The sequence below is a fragment of the Aspergillus saccharolyticus genome, assembly GCF_003184585.1.
Source record: "Aspergillus saccharolyticus JOP 1030-1 unplaced genomic scaffold BP01scaffold_79, whole genome shotgun sequence".
NCBI classification, from domain to species: Eukaryota; Fungi; Ascomycota; class Eurotiomycetes; order Eurotiales; family Aspergillaceae; genus Aspergillus; species Aspergillus saccharolyticus.
The window spans coordinates 20,368-44,644 of NW_020290689.1; the positions used below are offsets into that span (position 1 = coordinate 20,368).

At 51.0% G+C, this 24,277-nt stretch overlaps 5 protein-coding genes across 5 annotated transcripts; 2 read left to right on the forward strand and 3 right to left on the reverse strand.

Annotated features, from left to right (window-relative positions):
• Positions 1-895: 895 nt before the first annotated feature.
• Positions 896-4,760, reverse strand: BP01DRAFT_410995 (uncharacterized protein; the record flags this gene model as incomplete). The annotated part of the gene is made up of 5 exons (XM_025578895.1): positions 896-1,273; positions 1,366-2,642; positions 2,736-3,872; positions 3,969-4,284; positions 4,353-4,760. 5 exons carry the CDS (start codon positions 4,758-4,760, stop codon positions 896-898), a joined length of 3,516 nt encoding a protein of 1,171 aa, XP_025426169.1.
• Positions 4,761-5,888: 1,128 nt separating this feature from the next.
• On the forward strand, positions 5,889-7,980 carry BP01DRAFT_370097 (uncharacterized protein; the record flags this gene model as incomplete). Its single annotated transcript, XM_025576584.1, has 7 exons — positions 5,889-6,240; positions 6,299-6,406; positions 6,459-6,641; positions 6,702-7,214; positions 7,292-7,409; positions 7,491-7,835; positions 7,893-7,980. 7 exons carry the CDS (start codon positions 5,889-5,891, stop codon positions 7,978-7,980), a joined length of 1,707 nt encoding a protein of 568 aa, XP_025426170.1.
• A 7,256-nt stretch (positions 7,981-15,236) lies between these two features.
• Positions 15,237-18,749, reverse strand: BP01DRAFT_361475 (mitofusin). The gene is made up of 4 exons (XM_025576163.1): positions 18,115-18,749; positions 17,989-18,037; positions 15,846-17,884; positions 15,237-15,794 (listed from the first exon to the last, which is right to left on the reverse strand). Exons 1-4 carry the CDS (start codon positions 18,485-18,487, stop codon positions 15,436-15,438), a joined length of 2,820 nt encoding a protein of 939 aa, XP_025426171.1. The 5' UTR covers positions 18,488-18,749; the 3' UTR covers positions 15,237-15,435.
• A 411-nt stretch (positions 18,750-19,160) lies between these two features.
• On the forward strand, positions 19,161-20,290 carry BP01DRAFT_427261 (ESCRT-III subunit protein DID4; the record flags this gene model as incomplete). The annotated part of the gene is made up of 4 exons (XM_025579838.1): positions 19,161-19,166; positions 19,255-19,530; positions 19,631-19,891; positions 19,978-20,290. 4 exons carry the CDS (start codon positions 19,161-19,163, stop codon positions 20,104-20,106), a joined length of 672 nt encoding a protein of 223 aa, XP_025426172.1. The 3' UTR covers positions 20,107-20,290.
• Positions 20,291-20,311: 21 nt separating this feature from the next.
• Positions 20,312-22,582, reverse strand: BP01DRAFT_225874 (Protein kinase domain-containing protein). The gene is made up of 4 exons (XM_025571178.1): positions 21,933-22,582; positions 21,844-21,873; positions 21,220-21,776; positions 20,312-21,083 (listed from the first exon to the last, which is right to left on the reverse strand). The coding sequence occupies exons 1-4, from the start codon at positions 22,381-22,383 to the stop codon at positions 20,505-20,507; spliced, it is 1,617 nt and encodes a 538-aa protein (XP_025426173.1). The 5' UTR covers positions 22,384-22,582; the 3' UTR covers positions 20,312-20,504.
• Positions 22,583-24,277: the final 1,695 nt, after the last annotated feature.

The window sequence follows — 24,277 nt, forward strand, 5'->3', positions numbered from 1 at the left end:
TACCCTCTTTTCTGCTAAGACCCAGGAGCGGACGTATGACCCCTGGAGCACGATCCTCCTGATTTGTCTGAATGGGATGAAGAACCATCATCTTTTGGGTTACGCCCTTTGCTACCATCAAGGTGAAGGCGGCCCTGCGACCTCGGCCTTAGTGGTCAGGTCGGCTTACCGCCCACCCGGGTGGCCTTACATAAGGTACCTTAGTTTCTTCCAGATAGTTAGCCTCACGTAGTGAGATTCAACAATCTTCCACCTCTCTCGCAGGCGTCATCAAAACATACTTACACCTTTCGGTGAGTGGTCCATTTGTTCCCTGACTTCATCATTTATTACCACCCGATCGTCTCCTACATGCCATTACGCATCCTCATCAACAAGCATCAACGCCGTCATCTGTTCAAGTCAGGTTTCTCCATCGGAAGTACTCCGTCCAGTCTTCCGGCTTTCTCGTTGCTATCCACTAGTCACGTACGTAGTGGTTATACTATCTTTCCGGAGAGATAACAGATTATGATGTTCAAGATGGCTACTTTGCTTTGCTTAGCGTACAACTACTTGCCACGCGCTCAAATCTATCCCACCCACCAATACCGGCCGTTGAAGTCATCCCATGGTCACTGGGGCTGATGTGAAGTAGCATGAGTGGGTTTGAGATGCATTTTTCAAGATAGTACATCAAATGGTTGCGCAGCTACACGTGTTTCTTCTTCCCGATTGGGCTCACGGAGCATCAGGTAGCGTACGGACTGTAAGTCTACCTGCAGATTGAATTAAACGCTCTACTAAAGCGATCACATTGCTGCTGTCAAATTACAGAGATAGCTGCATGATGTCATGACCCACGGAGTACCACAAAAGAGAGAAGTATGTATCCATATCATATCATCCACGTGAATCAATCCAGCTGCTCAATCGCGAAATCCTCCAACTTAAGCCCGTACTTGAGCAGCGTGCAGACTTGATACACGGCCAACCCAATGTACATGAGATAGTTCTCGAGCTCGTTGTTCCAGCGTGCCACTGACTGGCCCCAGGTGGCGGCGAACCCGGCGATCGTCTCGATGAATCCGTTCACAATCAGGACCTCGTTCTTGCTAGCTTCGCTGGCATCCATAATATCCCCCGTAAGTCCAAGGCAGAGAGACGGAACCGACAGGACGGCAGCGACGGTTCCCTTCCATCGTTTGACCACCGGCCGTTCCAGCTTCTTCTTCTTGCTTACGATCTTGATGACGGTGCTGGACGCGAAGTCGGCGCCGGCGAGGGCCCAGCCCTGGATGCGATGTCAGTCTATCTTGCCCCGGGGGGTGTACAAATTGTGACAAGCATAGGAAGTTGGAGCTTTCAAGCCAATCAATCACTTACCGCATATTTGATGGCATCCCTGGTATCTACCGACGCGGTGGTCATCCCAGCGGAGTCGCCTGAGGCCGCTGCCGTCTTCGCCACAGGCCAAGTTGTAAATCCATTCACCGTGGAAAAGGTCAAGGAAGCCGAGTCCAAGACATTCATAATGCTATCCACCGGGCCAAACGGGATTGTTTCGAGCCCTAGGCCTTCGAAGGCGCCGTCGATCCCTAGCGAAAGCATGTCGAACTCGCTGCCCACCAAAAGCACCCCCGAGCCTGCAGCCAGACTGAACGCCCGGATATCGGACGCGAGCGACGCCTCCCCCTGGCCCTTGACGTACTGGCCAAACGTGCTCTGCGTCAACCGTCCTTTGAGCTTCGGCGGTGCCTGCTTTTTCGTGGCCTTATACAGTACCGTTGTCGGCACCGCGATCAACAACGCGCAGAAGTTCAGCAGCGTCAGGGGTCGGCCCCGGGCGATGACATTCTTCCAAAGCCATGTGATTACGGGGATGTCAATCTCCTTGTTCGCGAGGTCCTGGACGAGGTCGATGCCCAGTTTGAGGGCGTCGAACAGAATATCCGCCAGCTTCTTCAGCGCGTCTATCATCCCGTTGATGAGATCCTCGCCCACCTTTCCCATCACCTCCTGCGCGCTGAAGCTGGCCGGGTTGAAGAACTCGACCAAATCTTTGGCCACGGCCGTCACTGTCTTCAAGATGATCTGCACCTCCTCCTGGACATCCTGCCACAGCTTCACCAGCTGATCCTCGCTAGTACCTGCTGCCGTCGCGATGGTAGTAGTGGTCTTATCGTCATGCAGCACCGCATTTGTCGGTCCGCCGCCGTAGGTAAAGTAGTAGGTAGACCAGTTATAGGTCACTCCTGCCTTGACTTCATCCTCGTCGGCATCTCCGCTGGCGGTCGTACGGGCCACTCCCGTCGTGGACTTGCCCACTCGCGCGCCGTCATAGTCATTAGCCTGAAGGGAGGTGAGATTCTGCAGGATCGTCGCGCGGACGTTCTCTAGCCACTGGTGCGCGTCGAGGTCTGCTGCATCCAGCGCCTCTTTGCCGTATTCCAGGGCCGCGTTGAATCCGGCGGCAACGCTGTCGGTCGTCGCGAGGATATCGTCCCATTCGAACAAGAAGCTGATGAGCTCGATGATGTCCTCGATCAAAGCGCCAATCTTCTTGAAGACCCAGATAATGCCCTTCACAATGGACGTGATAGTGTCTAGGGCAATTTGGAAAACTTCCTTGCCGATCTTGACGATGAAGGTCCAAACGTCATCTGACACACGCATCAGCCACCTTTCCGGTAGTCTTCAATTTGAAAGGGCCATGGTTGGCGAACGAATGGAATACTGAGCATAGCCAGACTTACCGACAATATGACAAGTCCATTCCCAGACATCTTCCGCAACATCAGTGAGCCAATGCCACGCTCCGGAAAAGGCATCCCCTACATCGGTCCAGAACCCGTAAGGGACAACCGTGGAGCCGCTTGTGGGCGAGGTAACCGTTGCATGGTATGTCTGCAGCTGTTGCTTATTCTTCTCCTGAAGAGCGTCCGCACTGGCGACAAGCTGCTGAAAGATATCGGCAACGTGGCCGGGATCCTTGGGGGCTGTTTCGAATAGCGGGCTTCCATCTGCCTTTTTGAGATTCACGACCTGGTCCGCGGTTTTGATCCCCCTGATCTTGGGGATGATCTTGTGCGAGGGATCCAGGAGGGGATCGGTCAGGGTTCGTTCTCCCGCGGATGCCGACAACGACTGCGACGGTTTCTGCGCGGGACGGTACGCGTCTGCGGCGAACTGGTGGATTGTTGCGTCGTCAGTCTGCAGAAGAATATTCAAGACGCCCTTGGCATCCGTCTGATACCACTGCGCGGCGGGCGAGAGTGTAGTATGACGACCATTCACAATACACCGGACCACGCCGGAACAGCTCACGCGTAGCCAGCACCCTGGGAGATGGTCCGCCGAGTCGCCATCGCCGTCATTTGCCACCATCGTATGCAGTCGAACCATTAATCCTTTCACTTCCGTGATCGTCTCGACCGAAGCGTGCCAGTACGGGTACTGCTGCCATGCCTGAGAGGTAGGGTCCTGCTGTAAGAGCGAGAGGTTCCCGTGCTCGTCCACTGACAGAAGACTGCTGACCAGAAGCTTGCTAACTCCGTCAGCGGGCGGGCTTGTCAGAAGACTGGAGATCCGGCCTCCGAGGCCCTCTGCAAGGAGGGGAATGACCACGCCCTCGGAGAGAGCCGTGGTGGTGGTGGTGTAGTAGTAGACTGCATCGGCCGCGGTGGTATACCAGAGCCGGAGGTCCTCACCCGTCTGCGAAACATGCAAATCCTTGAGGTCACTGATGTTTTTCAAACTGTCTATCACCGTGCCAGATCCGTGTTTGGACGACATGTATTCCTTGGATGTCAACGCGGTGATCTCCTTCCCGCCCACCAACACGACCGTCGAGAGTTTGGCCGGGTCCAGGAAAGAAGCCAGGCAGCTCGCCCCTACCATCCGATATCAATGGACGTGCTCACGCATGAGAATGCTGCGTGCCGAGTAACCCTCAGAGCAAGCAAAAAGACCAGAGAGAGATCACGTACCGTCTGGACAGGGTACCTGAACGGCGAACCCCGGATCGCTACCGTCGTCAGTGGCCAGCACCTTGAAAACGAGAAACATGCCCCCTGAAAACCCTTCGTAGAGCACCATGACACCCTCTCCCAGTGGGCAGGTGACCAGCGTTACATCAAGGATCTTCTCCGGGTTGACCGGTAGGCTCCATTCTGTCACTAGGGTTGCCTTCTTACCCTCGACCTTGACGTAGTTAAGATCCTCTGTCTTGGTCAACCGGTCCGGTCGTTGGAAGGCCACCATCACCAGAGGCAGGGTTTGGTCCGAGTCGCTCGATTTGTGCCCCTGAGTGCATGAAGTCCTCGAGTCAGTCGCTTTGTCCGTCCGTCCCGTATCATTAGGAAACACCCTACCATGTAAATATGATCCACTGTCGGGAAAACCCCTTGAATCACCTTCGCCGATGGCACCGTGCCTGGGATCTCGTCCAGGGTGATGTGGTGCAGGAGATAGAAATTCGAAGTTGTATCGCTTGCCTTGGTGGCGATGCAGATATCGAGACTCGAGTCCGGGGCCTGTAAGACAGCAAATGCCTGCACCTCGACCTCCTGCGAGAAAAGACCTGAGATCTTAGCAAAGTCATACTTCTTGGGCTCACGATCTACGGTGATGATCAGACTCAGAATGTGGTCTTCTCCCAGGGCGAATACGGCGGGCTGCCATTGCTGATCGTGGAAGACGCCAAAGTTCTCGCCAGCGGGGACAGGGTTGGCGGCCACATAGTTGGTCATCACCTCTGAGTCCTTCTTGACGGTAATCATGATGAAGGAGTGATCTCGAGGACAAGATGGGGCTGGAGGGAATTGAGGTGGAATAATGTGATGGTGGTTGGAGGAGAGGAGATGAGGAGGAAGCCCTTTTTTATAAGATAGGAAGGGTATGACTTCTGCTTGAAAGGCATCCCCCCAAAGCATGAAGTCTTCATTCAGCACACCTAGCTGTAAGCTACTAGCTGAAGCCGAGAGATCATGATGCCGGACTCGAAACAGACCCTGTTGATGGCACCCCGCATCTGCGCGATTTTTGGAGGGTTTACGCCATGCCTACCGCGTCAGTCAGGTATCCAAATGTGCAATGATCAGACCACCGAGCAACCCCGATACACCATGTCTTGGATGTTGATGCGTGCGTTGTGAAAGTGTTGTACACCTGCATGGTTAGTTGCACATTCATGCATGAAGGGTGTACCCGTGATGCGGAACGGACCACAGATGGCATAGGGCTTGCATACGAACCCACTCCAGAAGCGGGGAAATACACATTGACATGAGAAGAACTCCTGCAGACTTCTCTGAGTGACTCGAGACTTGCTTTGTTATTCTCGGTGAAAGACCAATGACCGCTTGTCTGCAGGTCGTCTACCCTCGCCACGTCACTGCTGCAGCAACCCCCCCTGCCAGCTGAAGTTCCAGACGCCCCGAGCGAGGGTCCAGCTCTAATCAAAACATGCGGGGAATTCATATCTCTCCGTGGCGCACCTGAAAGATTGGACACGCGCAAGTACGAAACCTTTGCCTTTCGTCAAATCAACAGGGCCAGAACGGACACTGAACCCATCAGAATCATCAAGCTCGAACCTGCTTTGCGCTCCAGCGTAGGTTTCTGACGTCAGTTATGCAAGATGCAACCGCAGAAAAGCAATTATGGAGCTGCACAATGTCAAGAAAACTTGTTTGCGAAAGAATTATGGCTGCCTGAACGACGCAAGCTCACTCGATAGGCGCGGACGATGAAGAGCCGGAAACCATCGAACGTGCTCGATACCCGGCCCTCATTCAATTTTGAGCCCTTATCGGGCCTATATATAGGAGGCTGGTCTCTATTGATGGATCAGACCGATAGCCCACAACTAACATCTTTGTTTCTATTCCCAGGCTGCATCCGCCAATATGAGTTCCTCCCAGGACTCTTTCATTGCCAACACCAGCCCCGATCCTTATGATCAGATTATCGTTCTCTCGCAGAAGGTCATCAATGCGGGATTCAACAGCATGTGGAAGCTAGCCCAGGGCGACGATGAGAGCCCCTTGACACACTTCCACAAGAGCATTCACGGGGAGTCAATCGATGCCACCGTTGGGCCCCCTTCCGTGCAGCTCCATGTTGAAAGCCATGAGCCCATGCTGTATTTCCTTTTGGCCTTGAAGACAGGGACAATCATCTTGTATAAAAGCCAGGAGTCTGACGATACCATCTCACTCGCCGTGAATAACTGGGTCCTCGCCTTCAATGTGGTGATCAGTAAGTGCGGCTGGAAGCATGAGGATGTTCTCTTGCCATTGATGTTGACCACCACCAGACCAGAAGAAGATCACGAAGGACTCAGACGAGTACAAGCAGTTCAAAGAACGTGCTGGGCTCCCAGAGTCGAACTTCTCTCTCGCACAGCTCTTTATCGACTCGTCATGTGAGTGGTTGTACTCTCCTTTCAGATGCCCTGCTTCTCACGTGGATTCAAGCCAGCACCAAGTTCAACGTTGACCTTTCAAACACTGGCGATACCAAGTTGGACGACCTGAGCGGGGATTCCAGGGCCAGCCTGCTCACTTTTATTGATCACTGGATCAAAGGCATGTCGGAGAATGGCAAGAACATACTCGGCTGGTCAGCCCAGCGCGAGCATAGCAAGGCTGCCGATGAGCGTAAGAAGCCCTCTCTCTCTCTCATGTATTGCGTTTCTTGAATGCTGATTTTCGTGACAGTCAACCCTTACGCACCCTCGTTCCCCCCGACCAGTATCGACTACTTCTGCTATCCCTGGCGCGGGACGAATGGGCAGGGGTCCAACCAGGATAATCAGGATGACAATGCCCTGTCCTACCTCTTGATGTCGGACTTCAAAAACCCTCCAGCAGAAGGCGCCATTGCTTACACCGGGCCATGGGTGGATCACGCAAGCGGCCGCGACGCCTCGTTCTGCATGAGTCGCACCTTGTTCTGGGGCTGGATGCTGCCGCTCGTCCGACAGGTGGTCGTGGCAATGACTCCGATGCCAGACAAGCCATACGTTGAATATGTGGGTACCCCGTCCGACACGCCCTGGAGCTTTGGTGCGAGGTATCATGTTGGAGATAGTGGTGCTTCGGATTCTGATTATCAATGGGTTCCCAATGGGAATAATGGCTGGTCCACGAGCACTGCGGATAAGTCCTCTTCTTCGGGCAAAGTCGTCAAACCCGGGAATGGGAATGACTGGGAGACTGCGGAGGAGCAAGGTATGCTATAGCCCTCGCCCTCATCCTTTTGAGAAGAAGAAGCAAGAACATGCCTCCCCAAGCTAACATTCTTCCAGCCACCAAGATTCAGGCTACAGCCGCTTTCGATGCCGGGAAGGAAAGCTTGACCGTGAAGGGAAGCAGTAAATTTGCATTTCAACTCAATCATCACCGAGACGGAATGAGTCCTACCGAGTAAGCCTCCTGTCCCATCTCTTCTATCATGAGAATTGACGCGATATACTGACGCGGGGGGCCGGATCCATGAATCTGCAGCTTCTGGGTCGATGTCTTCAGCTCATGGGAACTTGAATTGAACATGACCTCAATCGAAGAGGGCGGGATTGTCTTCCGTGTCAACGACAGCACCGACCATGTGAGCGTCACGTACGACTATGGTGGAGGCATGAAGTTATCACGTACTGCGAAAGATATCGCCGATGGGATCGCAGAGCGGCTCAAGGACAGCATGAACGGTGCATTAAATGATGTGAGTGGCATATTGGCTGAGGCGATGGCCAACGCAAACCGTCTCTGTCTTCCCGCCGCCGGTACTTTCTTCATGAAGGATCCTCTCTTCAATCAAAGCGGCGATCTGCTGGTCAAGTTGGCATATGATGGGTAAGTCCTTCTCTGCCGATGTTTCCTCCCTCTGATGTAGTCTGACAGTCTGAACAGGGCCGATCCTCCACCACCTCCATCCAAGGGCAAATATAGATTCCGTCCTCCGACACTGAATCGTTCCGTCCGTCGTGTCAATGCCTAGGGTCGTGGCAATGAACGAGTCAGGGTCCTCTGCTTTGCTTCTACTGGATGCTTGTGCTTGGGAAGTCTGTTTTCAAATCATCGTCGGCCATGCTCGGAAGTTCTGAGCGCGCCTAGACTCAGGCAGCAAAAGACCAACACTCTAGACAGAATCTGCTCCAAGCCTATGTCCATCTAGATCTTCTTTGGAGCACACAACCGCTGTTTTTTTTTATAAATGGGATATTGTAGAGAAGCGTACTGTAACAGAGCACGCACAGCATCCTGACTGGTTGTTTCTCGGCAGAGAACCTCTCCGTCTGTCGTAAACCCTCTCCTTGAAGCCTCCCAAGTATCCACCGTTTCTCCTGCTTTCATTTTGGATTCTTCTTCTCTTCACCTTTTCAGCGTACCCACCGAATTCTTCAGAGCTGCATCTCTCCACCTTCAGGGGGCTTTGATGTATTTGCCCCGGGATGACTTCCCAGGGAGAACGATATGACCTACGACCAGGTGGTTGTCGGTTATAACGCCGCCATTCCCGCCGGGCAAAGATTGTTGGATGCTGTCTGAACTTCCTCCCGGCACCACGGGGCTGAACTCCACGTGTGTGTAAATTCGCTCTACTGCATACAGTGATGGCCTGGTTACTCCAAAGAAATCAGAAAGCCTTGCTGCCTGGTCATGTTCTCCGATCCTCTGGTCACAGTCCCATACCTCTCCTCTTATGATAAATCGAGACATAGCACGTGACTACCGAAGCCCTGTTCTCTTTCAACCGAATCGCGCCAAGAGCTTTCCACGATTTCGTCCGTCTGCTTCTGATGGCTGGGCTTTTTTCTTAGCTTTTCTACAATGTCCTTCCCCCGTCACTCCATTTGTGGGCAGAGATTGCTATTTATTAGAAGTCAGAAGTCGTTTTACTTATTCATGTCTTGCTTCATAATTAGTATATAAACTATCTCAATATCCAGATTCCAAGACTTTATTTACTGATCCACTTATTAGATGACTTCCGATATCTATTTATAACAGTTATATCTATGATTTGTTCAACTCCTATGGTATAGTAGTGTTTTTTCTACTCTACTTCTGTTCCTTCTTTCTCCAAACCCATACTAGTAAATATACTTCTCTACTCTACTCTCTTTGAAACCAGTCTATTTAGCTTTCGGTACATAATCTACTGCTTAAATCATAATGATTGTATACACCAGATACTCTAGAATAAGCATGTCTCCCTGTCAAGAACGGAATTAGCTGAATCGCCGCAACTACACGAACCCTTGTACAGTCAACCCGACCCCCTTGCTTTCATTGTTAGAATTGCTTCTAAAAGCTCAAATAAGGTTACTAGCGAACATACTCTTCCCCAACATTCGCAGCTACCCTCTCTCCCGTTTCTGTGCCTTTATTGTGGACCATCAAACCGGTTCATATAATCATGCTTAAAATGAGCTTGCCCTCGGATTGCGAAGACTTTTAGCCGCTGTTATACGCAAGGATAGTTTACAAGCAGCGAATAGATTTTTCTGCCACGATGTAGGCAGGAGTAAGTATCCTGCTATTTTTAGGTACTTTCGACGCAAAATTTCCAGATCTGCTGGAAGCTTTCCGCGAACAGTCTTTTCGGGGGCGGGGGGAGTATCATGGTTGGATATTATCTCGCGAAGCAGAATGATTTCCTCGCTCTGCGTAGTCTTTCTTAAGCTCTTAGGCGATGGAGTAACGAGGTTATCGGAATCGGAATCGAAGTGAGCAGTAGTCGTCAGAGATGTACTGTGTCTGGAACCTCCGAGCGCATAAGAATCGAAGCTCAGAAGTCTCTAGGCAGTAGTTCTCCACCCCCTCGTTCACGTGTGGGATGTGATTGCAGCAATGTTTCCCCAAACAAGGCGTTTTCCCCGTCCAATACATCCATCAGCGTCAGGGTTCCCTCACGACGGAGCCCGGAATGATGGGAAGTGGGAGCTTGCTCGAGGATGCGTCATGTATCGTATCATTCCCGGAGAGAATGAGTATCTCTTCCCCCCACCCAAACAAAGACGATTCTTCCCTCTGTCGTGTGGATTTTAAGAGACATGTTTCATCGGAATTAGGATCTGCTTGAACCGCACTGCCCTCCTCAGTAGAAGTGGACTGGGATGCAAGTCTCGGCTGCTTAGCCTAGGGTTTAGGCTATAGGAGGGGATCAAGATTTGATAATAAGGAACAAGAACAAGAAGATGGTATAGGTAATGGGGATCCGAGTCAGATACGAAACAATAGGCAGCTGATTCGTTTCTTTTCATTGCAATTATTCTCATCTCTCAAAGTAATACAGACCAAGTCTTGCAAGTTCATCCTGCTTCGATTGTAATTGTCAGGGAACGTACTGTCTCGTTATCCTTTCCCACTAGCTGCTTGCCGGCGGATATGTCTTGGTCTCGGTTGGTTGGTCGGTGAGTGCTTTGTTAGTGATAGTGGACTCGATGGTCTTATCGGGCTTTGCTCTCCAAGTATCAGGCTTCTTCGTAGTGGACTTGTTGATCAAGTAATTGTGGAAAGTGTTGAGAGTAGATACTCCTTTATTTGAAGCGACGATGAACTCTTGTGTCGTAGTTCCATGTTCTACGTATAATGGGTCTGACGATATTGGTCTTGCTGTTTATCGCCGCCGGGGTTGCTGTGGGAGGCCGACGTGTAAAGTGCTTGCGGTGTAGGGTTCTCCACATATGTCTTTATTTATTGATTGTCTTGGTATTCTTAGCCACAAATTGAGCATCCGGATGCGATAGTGCTAGATCAGGTATGGTCTCACTGACTGGGTAGGGTGTAAGGTAATCACTCCCTAATAGCAAGTTAGAGCCATCATCGGTGGCAGGATGCTTGCCCTTATTCTTGCTACTGGTTTCGTCATCATCGGTACGATCAGGACTGGCATCGTTGTTAAGAGGTCGAGGATCTTAAGCCTCATCTGACTCACTAACACTAGCGGTGGACAATGACTTGCGTAGCCTGGGTCAGGCATAATTAGGCGTTGACTGAGCATAGCTTTGTCTTTTCGGCGTAGCTTGCAGGATATGGCTACCACAGTGCCTTTACCGGCGGCACGAAAGATCTGGCGGACAGGCGCTTATTCCGTAGCCAGCTGTGTTTCTTCTTTGAGAAGCCTTTACTAAGCCTTCTTTCCACGTCAAGCACATAGTCGTGCAAGCCAGATGCGTAAATACTCCTCGCCATTACTTGTCGAACAAGACGGATACCCAGTTCCAAGGTTTTATCTGTGATGCAATGCATCGCAGCTTGGTAACAAGCGTGACGCTCGGATTCTGGATAAGATTTGTATGAAGGGATCCCGCTTGTTCAACCACTTTTTGAAGACAATGTCTCCATTCAATCTTGAATTTGCGTTACCAGTCAGGGACACGCTCCCCCATCAGCCGTCCGTATTCCTCTCTGACCCAAGCAGGCACATGGATATATAGCGTAAAAGCCAGCTAAGCCCGGCAAGACATGAAGCTTATCGACGTCTTCCTAATACTTTGTAATTCTCCTTAACCAGGCACGCCCTATTCGTGCCCATTGTTAAAGAGTTCGTTCATTAATGCCCGCAGTGGGTCAGGTTTGAGAGCTCAGACGCCATCGCGTCGACTTAACACGTCCTTGTCCGATGACGACAATGGCGCCGTATCTGTGATGACGCTTTGTTATTTCTGGGATAGAATCATCGACCGATATGGTTGAATTCAGTGAAACGAAGCTCCGATCAATGTAACCGGCAGTGTATAAACGATCAAGTTGGTGGTGGTCGCCAAAGCTTGATACTCCCAGGTCTCCTGCCCGATCAAATGCAAGTTTCTTAGAGGAATCTAAAGATATTCTGACTGGGAAGGTTGATCATAACCGTCATGGGACGTTGAAATAGTATACTCTGCGGTAAACGACGGTCCGATGAACCAACGACTAGTAACCTGATGAAGAGCGTGAAGACATTATTCTGCCTCTGAAGACGCGTTCTCCTCAAGGACTTCATTCTCAGCTGTGGCCCACCCTTCACTGCTGATTTCTTGCCTGAAGTCTAGGCATCAGAAGAAAGGACCCAGTCTGCGGCCAGTCAGACCATTCTTGGTAAGAGACAGATTTGGCACTGGCTGGTTCTGTGCAGACGCCTTTCGTCCAGCTGGCTTCTTCATTTTCTCTTTTTCTTGTAGTCGTAGTTGAAGCTCACGTTTTGTTTATGATTTTGTTAATCAAGAGCAGTACCATAAATTAATCACATCGTGGCCCATTGGAAAGCTGCAGTCTCGATTCATATATTGGTGACTGGCTTATTTTCATAGTTGCGTAATGAAGCCAAAGAGTCGCTTGTGCGCATTAACTTGGTAGACGACTTAGTTTCGAGTGTCTCTGTCTCGCGCGCTTTCGGCACCTTTCCAGTTCGTTGATTGGTTTCAATTGTTTCCAGCCTGTGAAGACGACCTAGAAAATTTTCTCCCTCACATTATTTGAGACTTCGGCACAGGAATTAGAATTTTCCTTTTGCCTGAGGTTGGTATGTGAACTAAAGACCAACACGAGTTTCAGTACTTTAGGAGACAAATTCCACTGCGTAGATGCTGCTGCAGACGTCTTTTTTTTCTGGGCCTGTTACTTTGGCCACCCTCTGACTCCTACATGTGTAGGGTTGAGGATTGGGACAATAGATCTGCAACGCCCCCGAGAATCATGGCAGTCGATGGATTTGATTGAGGGCTAAGCTTCGGATCCTCAAATCTTAAGGAAGTCGTCGAATATGCCGCGCCATCAAAGTAATAGTCCAGCATTTCGTCCCTGGAACTGCTATACCAATACCGACTATCGAATGAAGTGATGCCATTCATGGTCGTCAAATTGCCAAGGTCTGCGACACTGGAACATCATGCAGCAATAATGATAGCGATCTGTTTAGATTATAGCTTCCTGGTATGATATATGGGTGACGCAAGTCAAGCTGATAAAAAAGAGAGAGGCAATCCCTCAAGCATCTTATTCGCTTCTCAATCAGTCAATTGATTGTCCCTTGTCCGAGCAATAGTAGCAAGCTGAACAGGAAGAAGTTCGTCGAGCACGAATCCTCCGACCTGTGGTTCTCACAGGTACTGGCTTGACATCTCGCCGGTTCCGACTGCTGGTCTCCATGCTGCATACATGCACATTGATATTGATGTTAAGGGCCTTACAACATTTGTAAAGCGAAGAATTCTTGTATTGTCTTCAAGCGTACACCGTGTGACAGGTTGTAAGAATGCTATGCGACTCCGCATCAAGAAAGCATATCATGCGGACTTTAGCGTACCAGAGTGAAAAGCTGGCAGGCTTGCTTCTCGTTGCCCGAAGGTGTTGTTATTCATGTGGTACGACGGTATGAAGACAGCGTTGCCTCTGAGAGAGAACGAAGTCCAACCAAGCGCTCATTAGCCGGAACTTAAAGAGAATTGGACATGGTTTGCACGACACTGAGTGTATCATGAGAAGAGTTACTGGAGCATACAGAGATGGTGAATTCCGTGTCATTCTGGAACAAAGGAAGCACTCATGGAGTCTGACTCAAGAGGCAAGCGGAATTTGTCTCCGTCACATCGTGATATTTCAGCTTATCAATGTGCCGAATACCGTCTTGCTGGGTTTTGGTTTGCAATATGCAATATGGAAGCAAGAAGGCTACTTGAGGATGGGTGTGTTTGAGGTCCAGCTGGTTGTGATTATTGTGGTGGTCGTCGTCATAGCAGTAGGTGCTAAAAGTGAGTAACACGATTCAACAACCTCACTGTTGATAAATGAGGCAAACGAGGGGTAAGGCATGCTAAGAGGCACCTGATACACTGTCCAAGAAGTTCCACATGATTGCTGAGAAATAGACTTTTCACTGTCACGGTGATGACAAGGTATTCAGGTGAAGGAGTTCACCCTGGCTGAATTTGGTTCTTTTCCAGAAGAAAGAGTGAGCAAGTAAGCCGAACTGGATAGGTTGTGTGTTGACCTCCTGAGATTGATGTAATTGAGGTATTGCATCCATTCACAGCTGCTGTGTATGCCATCACCATGTCCTGCTGAACCGCCAGTGAGCAAGAGGTCAGGTCAATCCATAAGGTGTCTTTTGTATATGTTGTGGAAAGCGACCACGGGCCATAGTTGAAACCGATCGGATCTCCTCAGCCCCAATGTTTTCATCATCTTTGCCTTGTGAAGATGCCGTGGGATTTTCAGATTCCATAAAAGTGTCTGTGCTATAGCAAGTGAAAGCATATAGCATAGCCTGCACTGAGAACAGACTATTCAGTTAGCCTGGGCATAGCGACTTCTTCATCACGATAGAACATGCTTGGAGTATAATCATGTATTGTACATATTGTACAGCATCTCACCTCCTGAGAGACTTATTCCAGAAGGTGATAATGTAGAAGAAGGTGAGGTAACAAGATAGGAGGTGAGAGGTGGAGAAGAAAGAAAGAGTACAGGAGAGAGTAAGAGAGAGAGGGCGAGAGAAGGTTAAGAGAGTAAGTAAGCGGTATCTCACTCTGCAGATCCTTCTTGAGATTCCTGGAAAAGGCCGTGAATATCACTTGTCTGGCACTTCACCCACTCCACTAAACATTTTGGCCTTTGTACATCACTAGTAATTCTTTTCTCTTGAAATTCAGCACAATCCTGCGTGAAGATGGCTCTATTTATACCAGATCTGTTAATAGAATATTCTTTTATGCTTATTTAGAAAAATATAGCTGTGAAATTGCTACTGTCTGGTGTGGAGTGATCTGGATCTGTAGAAGCTATGACCGTGAATAGGATACCGCTATAACTTTTTTTGTTAAGGATTCGGCGGTTGAGAAGCTTGAATTTAGTAGGATAACCCTTCAAAGACTTCTTTTATGAACCTTTTGCACTTTGAAACTATTGTTGAGACCCCACTTCGGATTATTCATTTATGTGTAATTATCTCTTGGATATTATACTAGTTAAGGTAAGATCCTCTCAGAATCACAGCTCACGTGAAGTGACCTCATCGGGTAAGCCAGGGTGACAGACGGCACGGGCCGCGACGTGGCGTACAGAGCCCAGCCACCACTAACCGGTTCTATGGCAACGCTATGTATAGCCTGGTAAGAGCAGCACAACAATAGTGCAATGAGCTAGACTTGTACACACGATCATCAGGTAATATTAATTCCGGAAGTATATTTGATTAGTATCTGAATTCTTCCTGCACTAAACACACTCTCACTAAAGCAGAAATGCTAAAGAAGAAAAGAAAAACGTGACCGGTACAGTGCACGGTGGGAATATTTTGGAGTCAAGACTGCGCAAAAGCAGCCAGGGAGAAAAGAAAAGCGCCACAAGGCCAAAGCACACCAGACAGAAGAGAGGGAATAAATAGAAATTTCGTACAGCATCATTACGGTTTGTACAAAGAAAAGAAATCACCGCCGAAAGACCTTTACTACCTCCCGATCCACGCTCAATGAGCCGCAGCAAGACCTCCAGGCAGAGGCGCATCCAGATCGATGCTCTCCACCGATCTGCGGTTCTCGCCACTCTCACGGAACAGATTCGAAAAGTACTTACTGGCAGTCTCGCTCTCGTGCTTGGTCTTGCTGACTTCGTGCTTGCGGCGTCCCAGATTTTCGACGTCCTGCGCGAGACTGGTCTGGAGGTTTCCAGCTGGCAGCCGTAGGATGCGGCGGACTTCGGAAGAAATACGTGTCGCGTTGGAGTGAACGTAGTCCATCTCTTGGAGGGTAGCTGCAAGCTTGCGGGATAGACGAGGGGGGAGGGTGGTCGGAATTGTAGAGACCATCCAGGCGGCGGTCAAAGCGGCTATTTTCAATTAGTGAAAGTCAACCATAGCGAAGAGGGAACAAAACGTACCAATTGCGAGGACACCGGGCACGAAAAGTCGGCGTACGTTGTTCGGTCCCAGGAACCGGACAGCACTGAAGATACTGTCGACCCAGCCGATGCCACCAAGGGCTCTACCTCCAAGAACAGTCACCGCGGTCATCGCCATCCCGGTACCAGCCATCTTCTCCTGTCGCTCCCAGATGCCAGACACATCGAAGAAATCCCAGATCTCCACCTCTGTGTCAACCTGTCGAGCGAGCGTGTGTCGACGGCCACGGCGGAACATCATGTCCGCGCGGAAGTTCAGAGGCGCGAACTTGTCTTCGCCCACGTGCAAAAGACCGATATTCTGGATGAAGCCAACGCCCTTGACCGTCTTCTCGCGAGCATAGTCCTCGCAGTCAGCCACGGAGGCGGCAATCTGATCCAGCATGGCCAACTTCAGGTCCTCGGCATACTGGAAGGCAGAGAACAAGCCGGGGTACTCAACGCCCAAGTCGGCTTCGGAGACATGGGCAATGGTTTCACCCAAGCTAGACCGAGTGTGGTTGTAAACGTCGTCGCACGACTCATCGATGTATTTCTCAACCTGGTCGCTGAGCTCCACCTTCTTCTTCTTGCCCTCTTCGTACGCAGGTTCCAGTTCGGCCAGCTCGTCCGTGACCCGTTTGAGTTCGGCCTGAGCCACATCACGGTTGACTCCAGCCAGGGAGTTCAAATCCGCGAGCAAGTTCAGAAGATATGTCCGAGCAGGCGCAAGCTTGGAACGCGAGCGCTTCTCTAGGACGAACCGACGCAGTGAACCTTCAAGGTTCTCAAAGTCCTGGATCTTCTGTCTCTCTTTGCCCTTGCCCTTGCCCTTCTTGTCTTCGGGCTCATCATCGTCAGACCCGTCATCGCCGCCACCACCAGAACTTGAAACCGAGACCGGAGGTGCCACAGGGATGGCGTTACTGGAGACAAAGTGGACAAGCTCGGCCGCCTCTTTGTAGGTGCGAGGGCTCAGCTTGCCAATCTGATCCAAGATCATGCGCTCACAACGCTGCTTATCGCGAATCTGATCGAAACCGTTGACAACAATAAACATGTACGCTTTTTCATGGGCAGCATTGAGAATGAACTCCTTGGCGGAAAGGGTGAAGTGGTTAGCAGCTGACACCACGAACACAACCACATCGATTTCCTCTTGTCGGGCAAAGACCGCGGTCGTTTTCAGAGAATCCGAATTCAGTCCCGGCGCATCAATCAGCGCGATATCCACAACGCCGTTATTAAGCAGAGATTCGTCGATCGTTCGCACATCCTTCACGTAGACTTTGCACTGCATGTACTTGGAGTTGTCAATGACAATGTTCTCCAGCTCGTGCAGCGCATAGACGTCGTAGGTGCTCTCGTCGTTCCGATTATACTGCACGTCCTTGTGAACGGCATGCACCTCCTCGAGCCCGCTGTTCTCTCGCGCATCAAGAACCTCGCAGAAGATGCTGGTGCACGGCTGCTGATCCTCGGGCAGAACCTTACGACGCAACAGCGCATTGCAGAATGTCGACTTTCCGGCGTTCAAATCACCCGTAATCAAGACCTTGCTGGAAGTATCCTCAATGCGATCCCGGAGCGAGAGCAGGTGCCTGACGCTCTGGCTGATCTTGCCATCCAACAGCGACGCGATCGACGCCTTCTCCAACGAGTGAACCAGCTCAGCCTGCGACAAAGCACCCAGCTTCAAGTCGAGCTTGAGGATCGAAAACTCCTGCGCAATCTGCGGGCTCATTAGGCGGGGTTCCGTCGGAACGCGACGCTGCGCTGCGGCACTCGACTCGGCCAGATCCTCGCCGGCGGCCATGGTAGCGGCGCGCCGCAGCTGGCCGGGATGGGGCATCGAATCCAAAGCCTCCTCTCCGAAATAGGATTGTCTCTTGTGCAAGGTCGGTTTGTCGTTGAGGGCGTCGGAATCGTTCTGAACGGAAGGGTAGTGGGCGGGCCATTGTTTGTTCATCTCCTGGAGTTCCTTCAAAGTATCGATGGTGCGCGAGATCGCGCGTCCGAGTTTAGTTCGGTTCGAGTTGCTATCCGCCACAGGTCTTAGCATGTCGTCGCAAAGAACAAAATCTGACTACTTCAACCAACAAACCAAACAGCCAAAGAACGAAAAGTTGTGGGGCGCACATACTATAGCAACTGATGAACATGGCTCGCGACAACCTGTCGCTCATGCTCGGCTGCGAACCCAACGCGTCAGCTAAACCACATTTCCAACCCAGCGAACTATCCCGGTACAGCACTAGAGAGAACACACCTGCCGGATTCCACTCTCCAAGCCGGGAGGGGGTATGGAGAGGCGTCGGGCTATCGACCATCAGATCCGCACGCCATCCGCCACCAACCGCACTTCCAGCATCGCTGCCACTGGGAATGCTGCCACCGTACCCGGAATCCTCATGCAACGAGGCCATCAAGGCAGTTGCGCTCTCGGAGGTCGAACCGTTGCCGACGGTCATGTAGGCGGGCGGGGGTCTCGGAAAGGAGGGGGAATTGTTGTTGTTCATCGCGGCGGCGTCCTCGAGCGGCGGTTGCTGCTGGCTGCTGGAGGAGGAGGCGGCGGCGGAAGAAGAAGAAGAAGAAGAAGCGGAGGAAGAGGCGCCTTGGCCGGGGTGGTACTCCTGACTCATGGCGAAGGGGGTGTTATTTGCATGTGGGCGTCACCCAGCGCTGAAAGAGATGGACTGGTTGAATCAAAGGAAGGACAAGGATAAGAATAGAAGAAGGAAAAGTTGAGGAGGGGATCAGAAGGAGTGGTAAGACCGGGTGTGCCGTGGGAGGCGAGGGAGATTAGATTTGGGCTTAGTGATGAGAACAATAATTTCGGTAATAAGAATGTAATGTATGCATGCACCCAGAAGCAAGCAAGCAAGCAAGCAAGCAATCATGGATGACTATCGGAAGTAAAGTAAATTAACAGCCGTGGGAGGCAAAGAACCAGAGGGAAAATAATTCGTTCATGGAGGGGCCGAAAGGGGTTTAGTGAAGAATCCCGCCCTGCATGTGACGGCGTGATTAATTACAGGTATGTAGTGTGTATTGCTGTCGGTCAGCCATGGAGATGACGGGGGTAAAAATCAGTATCACCTCGAAAGTACCGTACAGCATCTCCATCCCGGTCAGCCTTGATGTCACTGAGCCTCTCTCTCCGCCTACTGTCTGTGGCTGCTTTGCTTCACTTATCAACACCACGACCACCACCACCAAGAACCCCCCACCACGATCCCAATCGTCTGATATTTCCTCCTCTTCCTGCGCTCTTCTCCTTTCAAAAGTGGTGTGATCCCCGAACAAACCATCACCATGAACGTGAGCAACAATCCCCACCCCCAATCACCCCCTCCCTCCCCTTCCCTCCTCCACTTAAGACCTACTAAACAATAAACCCCCCCCCCAGATCGTCGAATGGGCCTTCGGCAAACGCATGACCCCCGCCGAACGTCTCCGCAAACATCAACGGGCCCTCGACCGCACACAACGCGAACTCGACCGCGAGCGCGTGAAGCTCGAGAACCAGGAGAAGAAGCTCGTCCAGGACATCAAGAAGAGCGCCAAGAACGGGCAGATTGGCGCCTGCAAGATCCAGGCGAAGGATCTGGTGCGCACGCGCCGCTACATCCAGAAGTTCTATCAGATGCGCACGCAGTTGCAGGCAATTTCGTTGCGGATTCAGGTGAGCGCCATGGTCTTTCCACCGTGGAGGAGGAAGCGGAGGGGAAGGGAGTTGGTTTGGTTTGGGTGGCTTTGCTGACGCTATCTTTCCGGGGCGATAGACGGTACGCAGTAATGAGCAGATGATGCAGTCGATGAAAGGAGCGACGATGTTGCTGGGGAGTATGAACCGGCAGATGAATTTGCCCGCGCTACAGCGGATCGCTATGGAGTTTGAGCGCGAGAATGATATTATGGATCAACGGCAGGAGATGATGGATGATGCGATCGATGAGGCGACCGGCATGGAGGGCGAGGAGGAGGATAGCGAGGATATCGTCAAGGAGGTGCTGGATGAGATTGGTGTGGATCTGAGCCAGGCGGTGCGTCTTCTTCCCTTCCTTTATTGCACTTCCCGGGGATATGTGGGTGATGCCCCTCGTATACTGACTGTGCTTCGCACTTTTAGCTCGGTGAGACGCCGACGGATATACAAAAGACGGCCGTCGGAGAGGCCAGAGTCGCCCAACCGGTGGGCGCCGGTGGGAACGCAGGTGATGATGACCTACAGGCAAGGCTGGATAGTCTTCGTCGTTGATGGTATGACATGAGCCGATGCTGCTTGGATTTCAATCTAATGATCTCTTCTACCGTTCTGTTTCTCGTGCTGTTCCCACCTTTTGTGGGTAGGGGTTATTCGGGTTGGGCATAAAGCATTATCATTCTCCAAGCGTAGCCCTTGCGCATTCTATAAATATATCCATTGCACATCTCCCGCAAGCAACCTTTGCACCTTCTATATTCCAGGCACGCTGAATGTACCAACACACAACTGGGTCTCGTACAAACAGATCTGGTAGCCTACCCTGATCCAGCGGGGAGGCCACGCACTCTGCAACCAGACAAACAAAAGAGATCAACAACACTATTTCGAGGAAAAAAGAAGAGACAGCCACCGATAACCCCACTGCTTGTCTGTCTTCCGGTTCTTCATACTCACGAGATGTCGTACTCTGCTTCGTACTCACGAACGCTTGTAGGTCGCCTGAAATCCTGGGGATCGCGATAATCCCACTGGCCAAACCACGGGTAAGACTCCACCACCGGCAGGCTCGGTCTTTCATTCGGATCCTTCGCGAACATCATTAGCATGGCATCCGCACAGTCCTGTGAAAGCCCCTCCCGGAGCGGCACCTCCGTGTTTATGACCCTTCTGCGCCGTTGATCGACTGCTTTCACCCGCATCTCCCGCTGCGCTCCTTTGGCCGATGCGTAGAAATACAGGCTTTCAATCCTATCATCGTACTCGGGATCTTCCCAAGGAAAGTACCCGTGCAGAATCTCGTAGATGTTGGAGGCCAGCGCCCACAAGCCGACCATCCGAACATCGTGAGTGAGTTTGATCTTCAAGAAGGCACCCTTTTTCGCTTCCTGCTGGTAAACCTTTTTCAAGAGCTCGCACGTCACTTCCGGCGTGATAAGCCCCTCGTAGACGGGTGCGTAAATGAATACATCGTCTGTGTAATCGAATTCATCGAGTGCGAATTTGTAGAGCCCAATGTCTATTAGGGTCGTCTGCTCTCTCAAAGAACGGGTTAGCTTTTCACTTTGCCAGTAGTTCAACGAGGTTATCCAAGAGGTTCAGGGCAAGGGGGAACAGTCGCAAATGGCTCATCATGGCTGTTCATGCGATTCAGGGGGGTCAACGCACGTTAAGGTTCTCGTCTATGATGTAATTATCATGCTTGATGTCGTCGTGGCTGATCCCCATGTCGCGCAAATAGGCAACTGCTTCCAGGAGATGAGACGCGATCTTGCAGACCATATGCTCCTTAAGGTACGTCTTCTTCCATTGTATCAGTTCTTTGGCGGTGCAGGCTCGAATTTTCTCTTTTCCGCTTTCCCATTGATCATAAGTGGCGTCGGGGTCCCAGTCCATTGCGGCGACCTCCTTGTCGACGTGGGCGGACATCACAATAGCCTGAGAGTCTTCGTGGCTGTAAACTGAGTCCAGGGTTGGAAATCTGTCACACTCGTTGGCAAGAAGCAGGATGTATGCCTCGACTGGAACATAGTAGAAGCCGGTGAGATCTGTAATTTCGATCTGGGATCCGCTGAGATCCGGGAGATCTTCGTGCAGCAAGGGTGCCACCTGAGGGTTATTCCCACAAGGTCCGACCACATCCGGCCGATTGTGTTGTTCCATCGTTGTGAAGATCGTGACTAGATTCTGCATCTTGATGGCGTACAATTCATTTTCCATGCCCTCTGAATTGGCCAGATGAATCAGTATGCTGTCTCCCCATAATATCACAGATTGATGTAGGGAACTCACTTTTATGGGCAAGAAAGACAACACCGTAAGCTATGAAAGTCAGAATCAGTAGGAACACCCTGAGATGATGCCTTGGAGAGTGAACATACCTCCGGCGCCGAGAATGCCCCGGATAACGAAGTCTTCAGTGATTATGCGACACCGCTGCAACCACCTTTTCTTCCTCTTCTCTGCAGTACTCCGTGATCCGGTATCTGGGTCAATCAGGCGGCGAGTCTGGTGGAGAATGCCGTCGGATCGGCTTCCAGCGCCTGTTTCATCGTAGAACAAGTGATCGCATCGGGAGATTTCGACATCCCGGTCGGCCAAGGCTGCATCATAACGACGGGAGAGGACTTGGTGAAGTTCTGTGTATTGGGCAGCCAGGGGACTTTCTGGGTCAAGGAGATCATGAATGACTGCCGCAAATTGCGAATCCCATTCTGTGAGTTGACGGTAACTACGAGCTAGCCCTGTTGAAGTTCCCGTTTGAGTATTGCGCAACAACTGGACAAGGTATTTGAACTCGCGACCCCATTTCGAAGTTGGGAGAGATGTCATAACGTGACTTGGTGGTGTTTCGAAGAGTCGTGCTTCTTTCTGAGCAGAACTCTACGGTGTGTGTGTTTATTCGGATAATCGTCATGACCGCAATATCCCGAGGGGATCGCCATCTTAAATGAAACCACATAGTCGCCAGATGTGATATTGGCGGCGATGCTAGGAAGGAAGCCGATGATCTTCGAGTATAACACTTCCACAATGCCTTCGTTTCAGTGCTTTCGAGGATGCGACGGGAACAAAAGCCCGCCGATCGGCGGATGAAAGCCATTGCGGCAACAGCCCATTGTGCTGGATTGACACAAAGAACAGACATAAGGCAGGACTGAAAGACTAAAAAGAGCCGAAAGTAGAAACAAATCTCAGATGCTGCATCAAAAGAGTCGAACAACCGACGCGCTACAGAACAGGAACAATCGCTGAGTCTCGAGCCTTGTTTTCTGTCCATGGTATGGCATTTGCATATTCTATTCCCGGCCAAGTATGGCTGTCAGGAATCGAGGCACATGACAAAGTCGTAGTTCTTAGGGCATCTGGGTACAATGGCAAAGAACGGTAAGAGCCATGAGAGAAGGCAACCAATGATGACAATCGATACAACTGAACTCTCATTGCTTGAAGTGCCTGCACCTGCAGGCGTGAGCAAATGAGTCACACCCGACAGACCTATCAGTAGGTGAAAGAGAACAAGAGACGAAATTTGCAGGCCTTCCTGTGGCTGATGCTCAAAGGATGCTGCTGGGGATTGGCTGGAGAGGGCAGTCCTAATCAGTGTAGGGGGAAAGGTTCAGCCACAGTCGGTCGCGGACGAGTCTTCCTTCACTCGCGAAGGCTACAGTGTATTTCCGAGACAAATGAGAGATTTGGTAGTGCAAAGTAAGTCGCAGACTTGAGCACCTCCGAAGTGGCCGTCCCCATCACTGCTTTCTTTCCCTGTGACGAGAATGGGTGAAGTATTGAAGTATGTCGCGCAGCGTCTATGGCAGCTTCCATACATATGCAACGCGATAAGGGGATCCACCTTGCTTGTGGTCAAGTAGAAACTCCGTGTGTTTCTGTCCAATGTTCTTCTGTGGGGGAAGAGTGGATGGTGTTGAATACTGCAAAGGGGAGCGCACTGTAGGCGATAATGCTCTGCACCAGGGCGCTTGAAGCGCCACAGCTGGCCTTGGCTGCATGCTCTCGAGGCTGTCAAAGACCCAATCAACGACTGCGATGATTCAACGTCGGTGTTGGAAGCGACTGCTGAGTGGTTAGGCTACAAATGAGCGCCCTGTTGCCTGGACTTGAGGTTGAGCCACCTGCAGCTGAATGGTGGAAGGGGTTGTTGAAGGTGAAATTTGTCTTCTCACTATTGTCGAGCCCACGCGGCATCAATCCAACTGTGAATCCGACATCACCTTTGTCAACAAGGAATTGACTCAACTTTTGGTTTTCTTCTTCTTGTCCTATATTGCTTGCTGTTGGGTCTTTCATCCCCTGCATAGCCCCCAATTCTCCAAATCCATTGCGGCTGAGGCGTGGGAGTAATACGAGGCCTTGAGTAAGAAGGAAATCGCGGAATACAAAAGAAGGCCGTGCAGCCTGGTCTTGCCCGGGCTCTTTTTGCGCCCTGCAAGCAAAGGTGACTTGCACGTTGCCCTCAGACGGACGATCAGAGACTGAGCGACTGTAGGAGTAAATAAGTAAATAGTTAACTACCACTCCCTCCTATCTGTAGACTACCTTCGGCGGGTTTTCCTTTTCTTGTTTTTTTTTTTCTCTCCCTTTATACTTCCCTGAAATTCGGACATTCTCTTTAGCGCAACCCAAGCCAGCCTATTCAATGATAAGGCAGACCACAGCTGGCCTCTGCGCGGTATGAAACATTCCTACAGCCTGTCTGTCGGAAGTT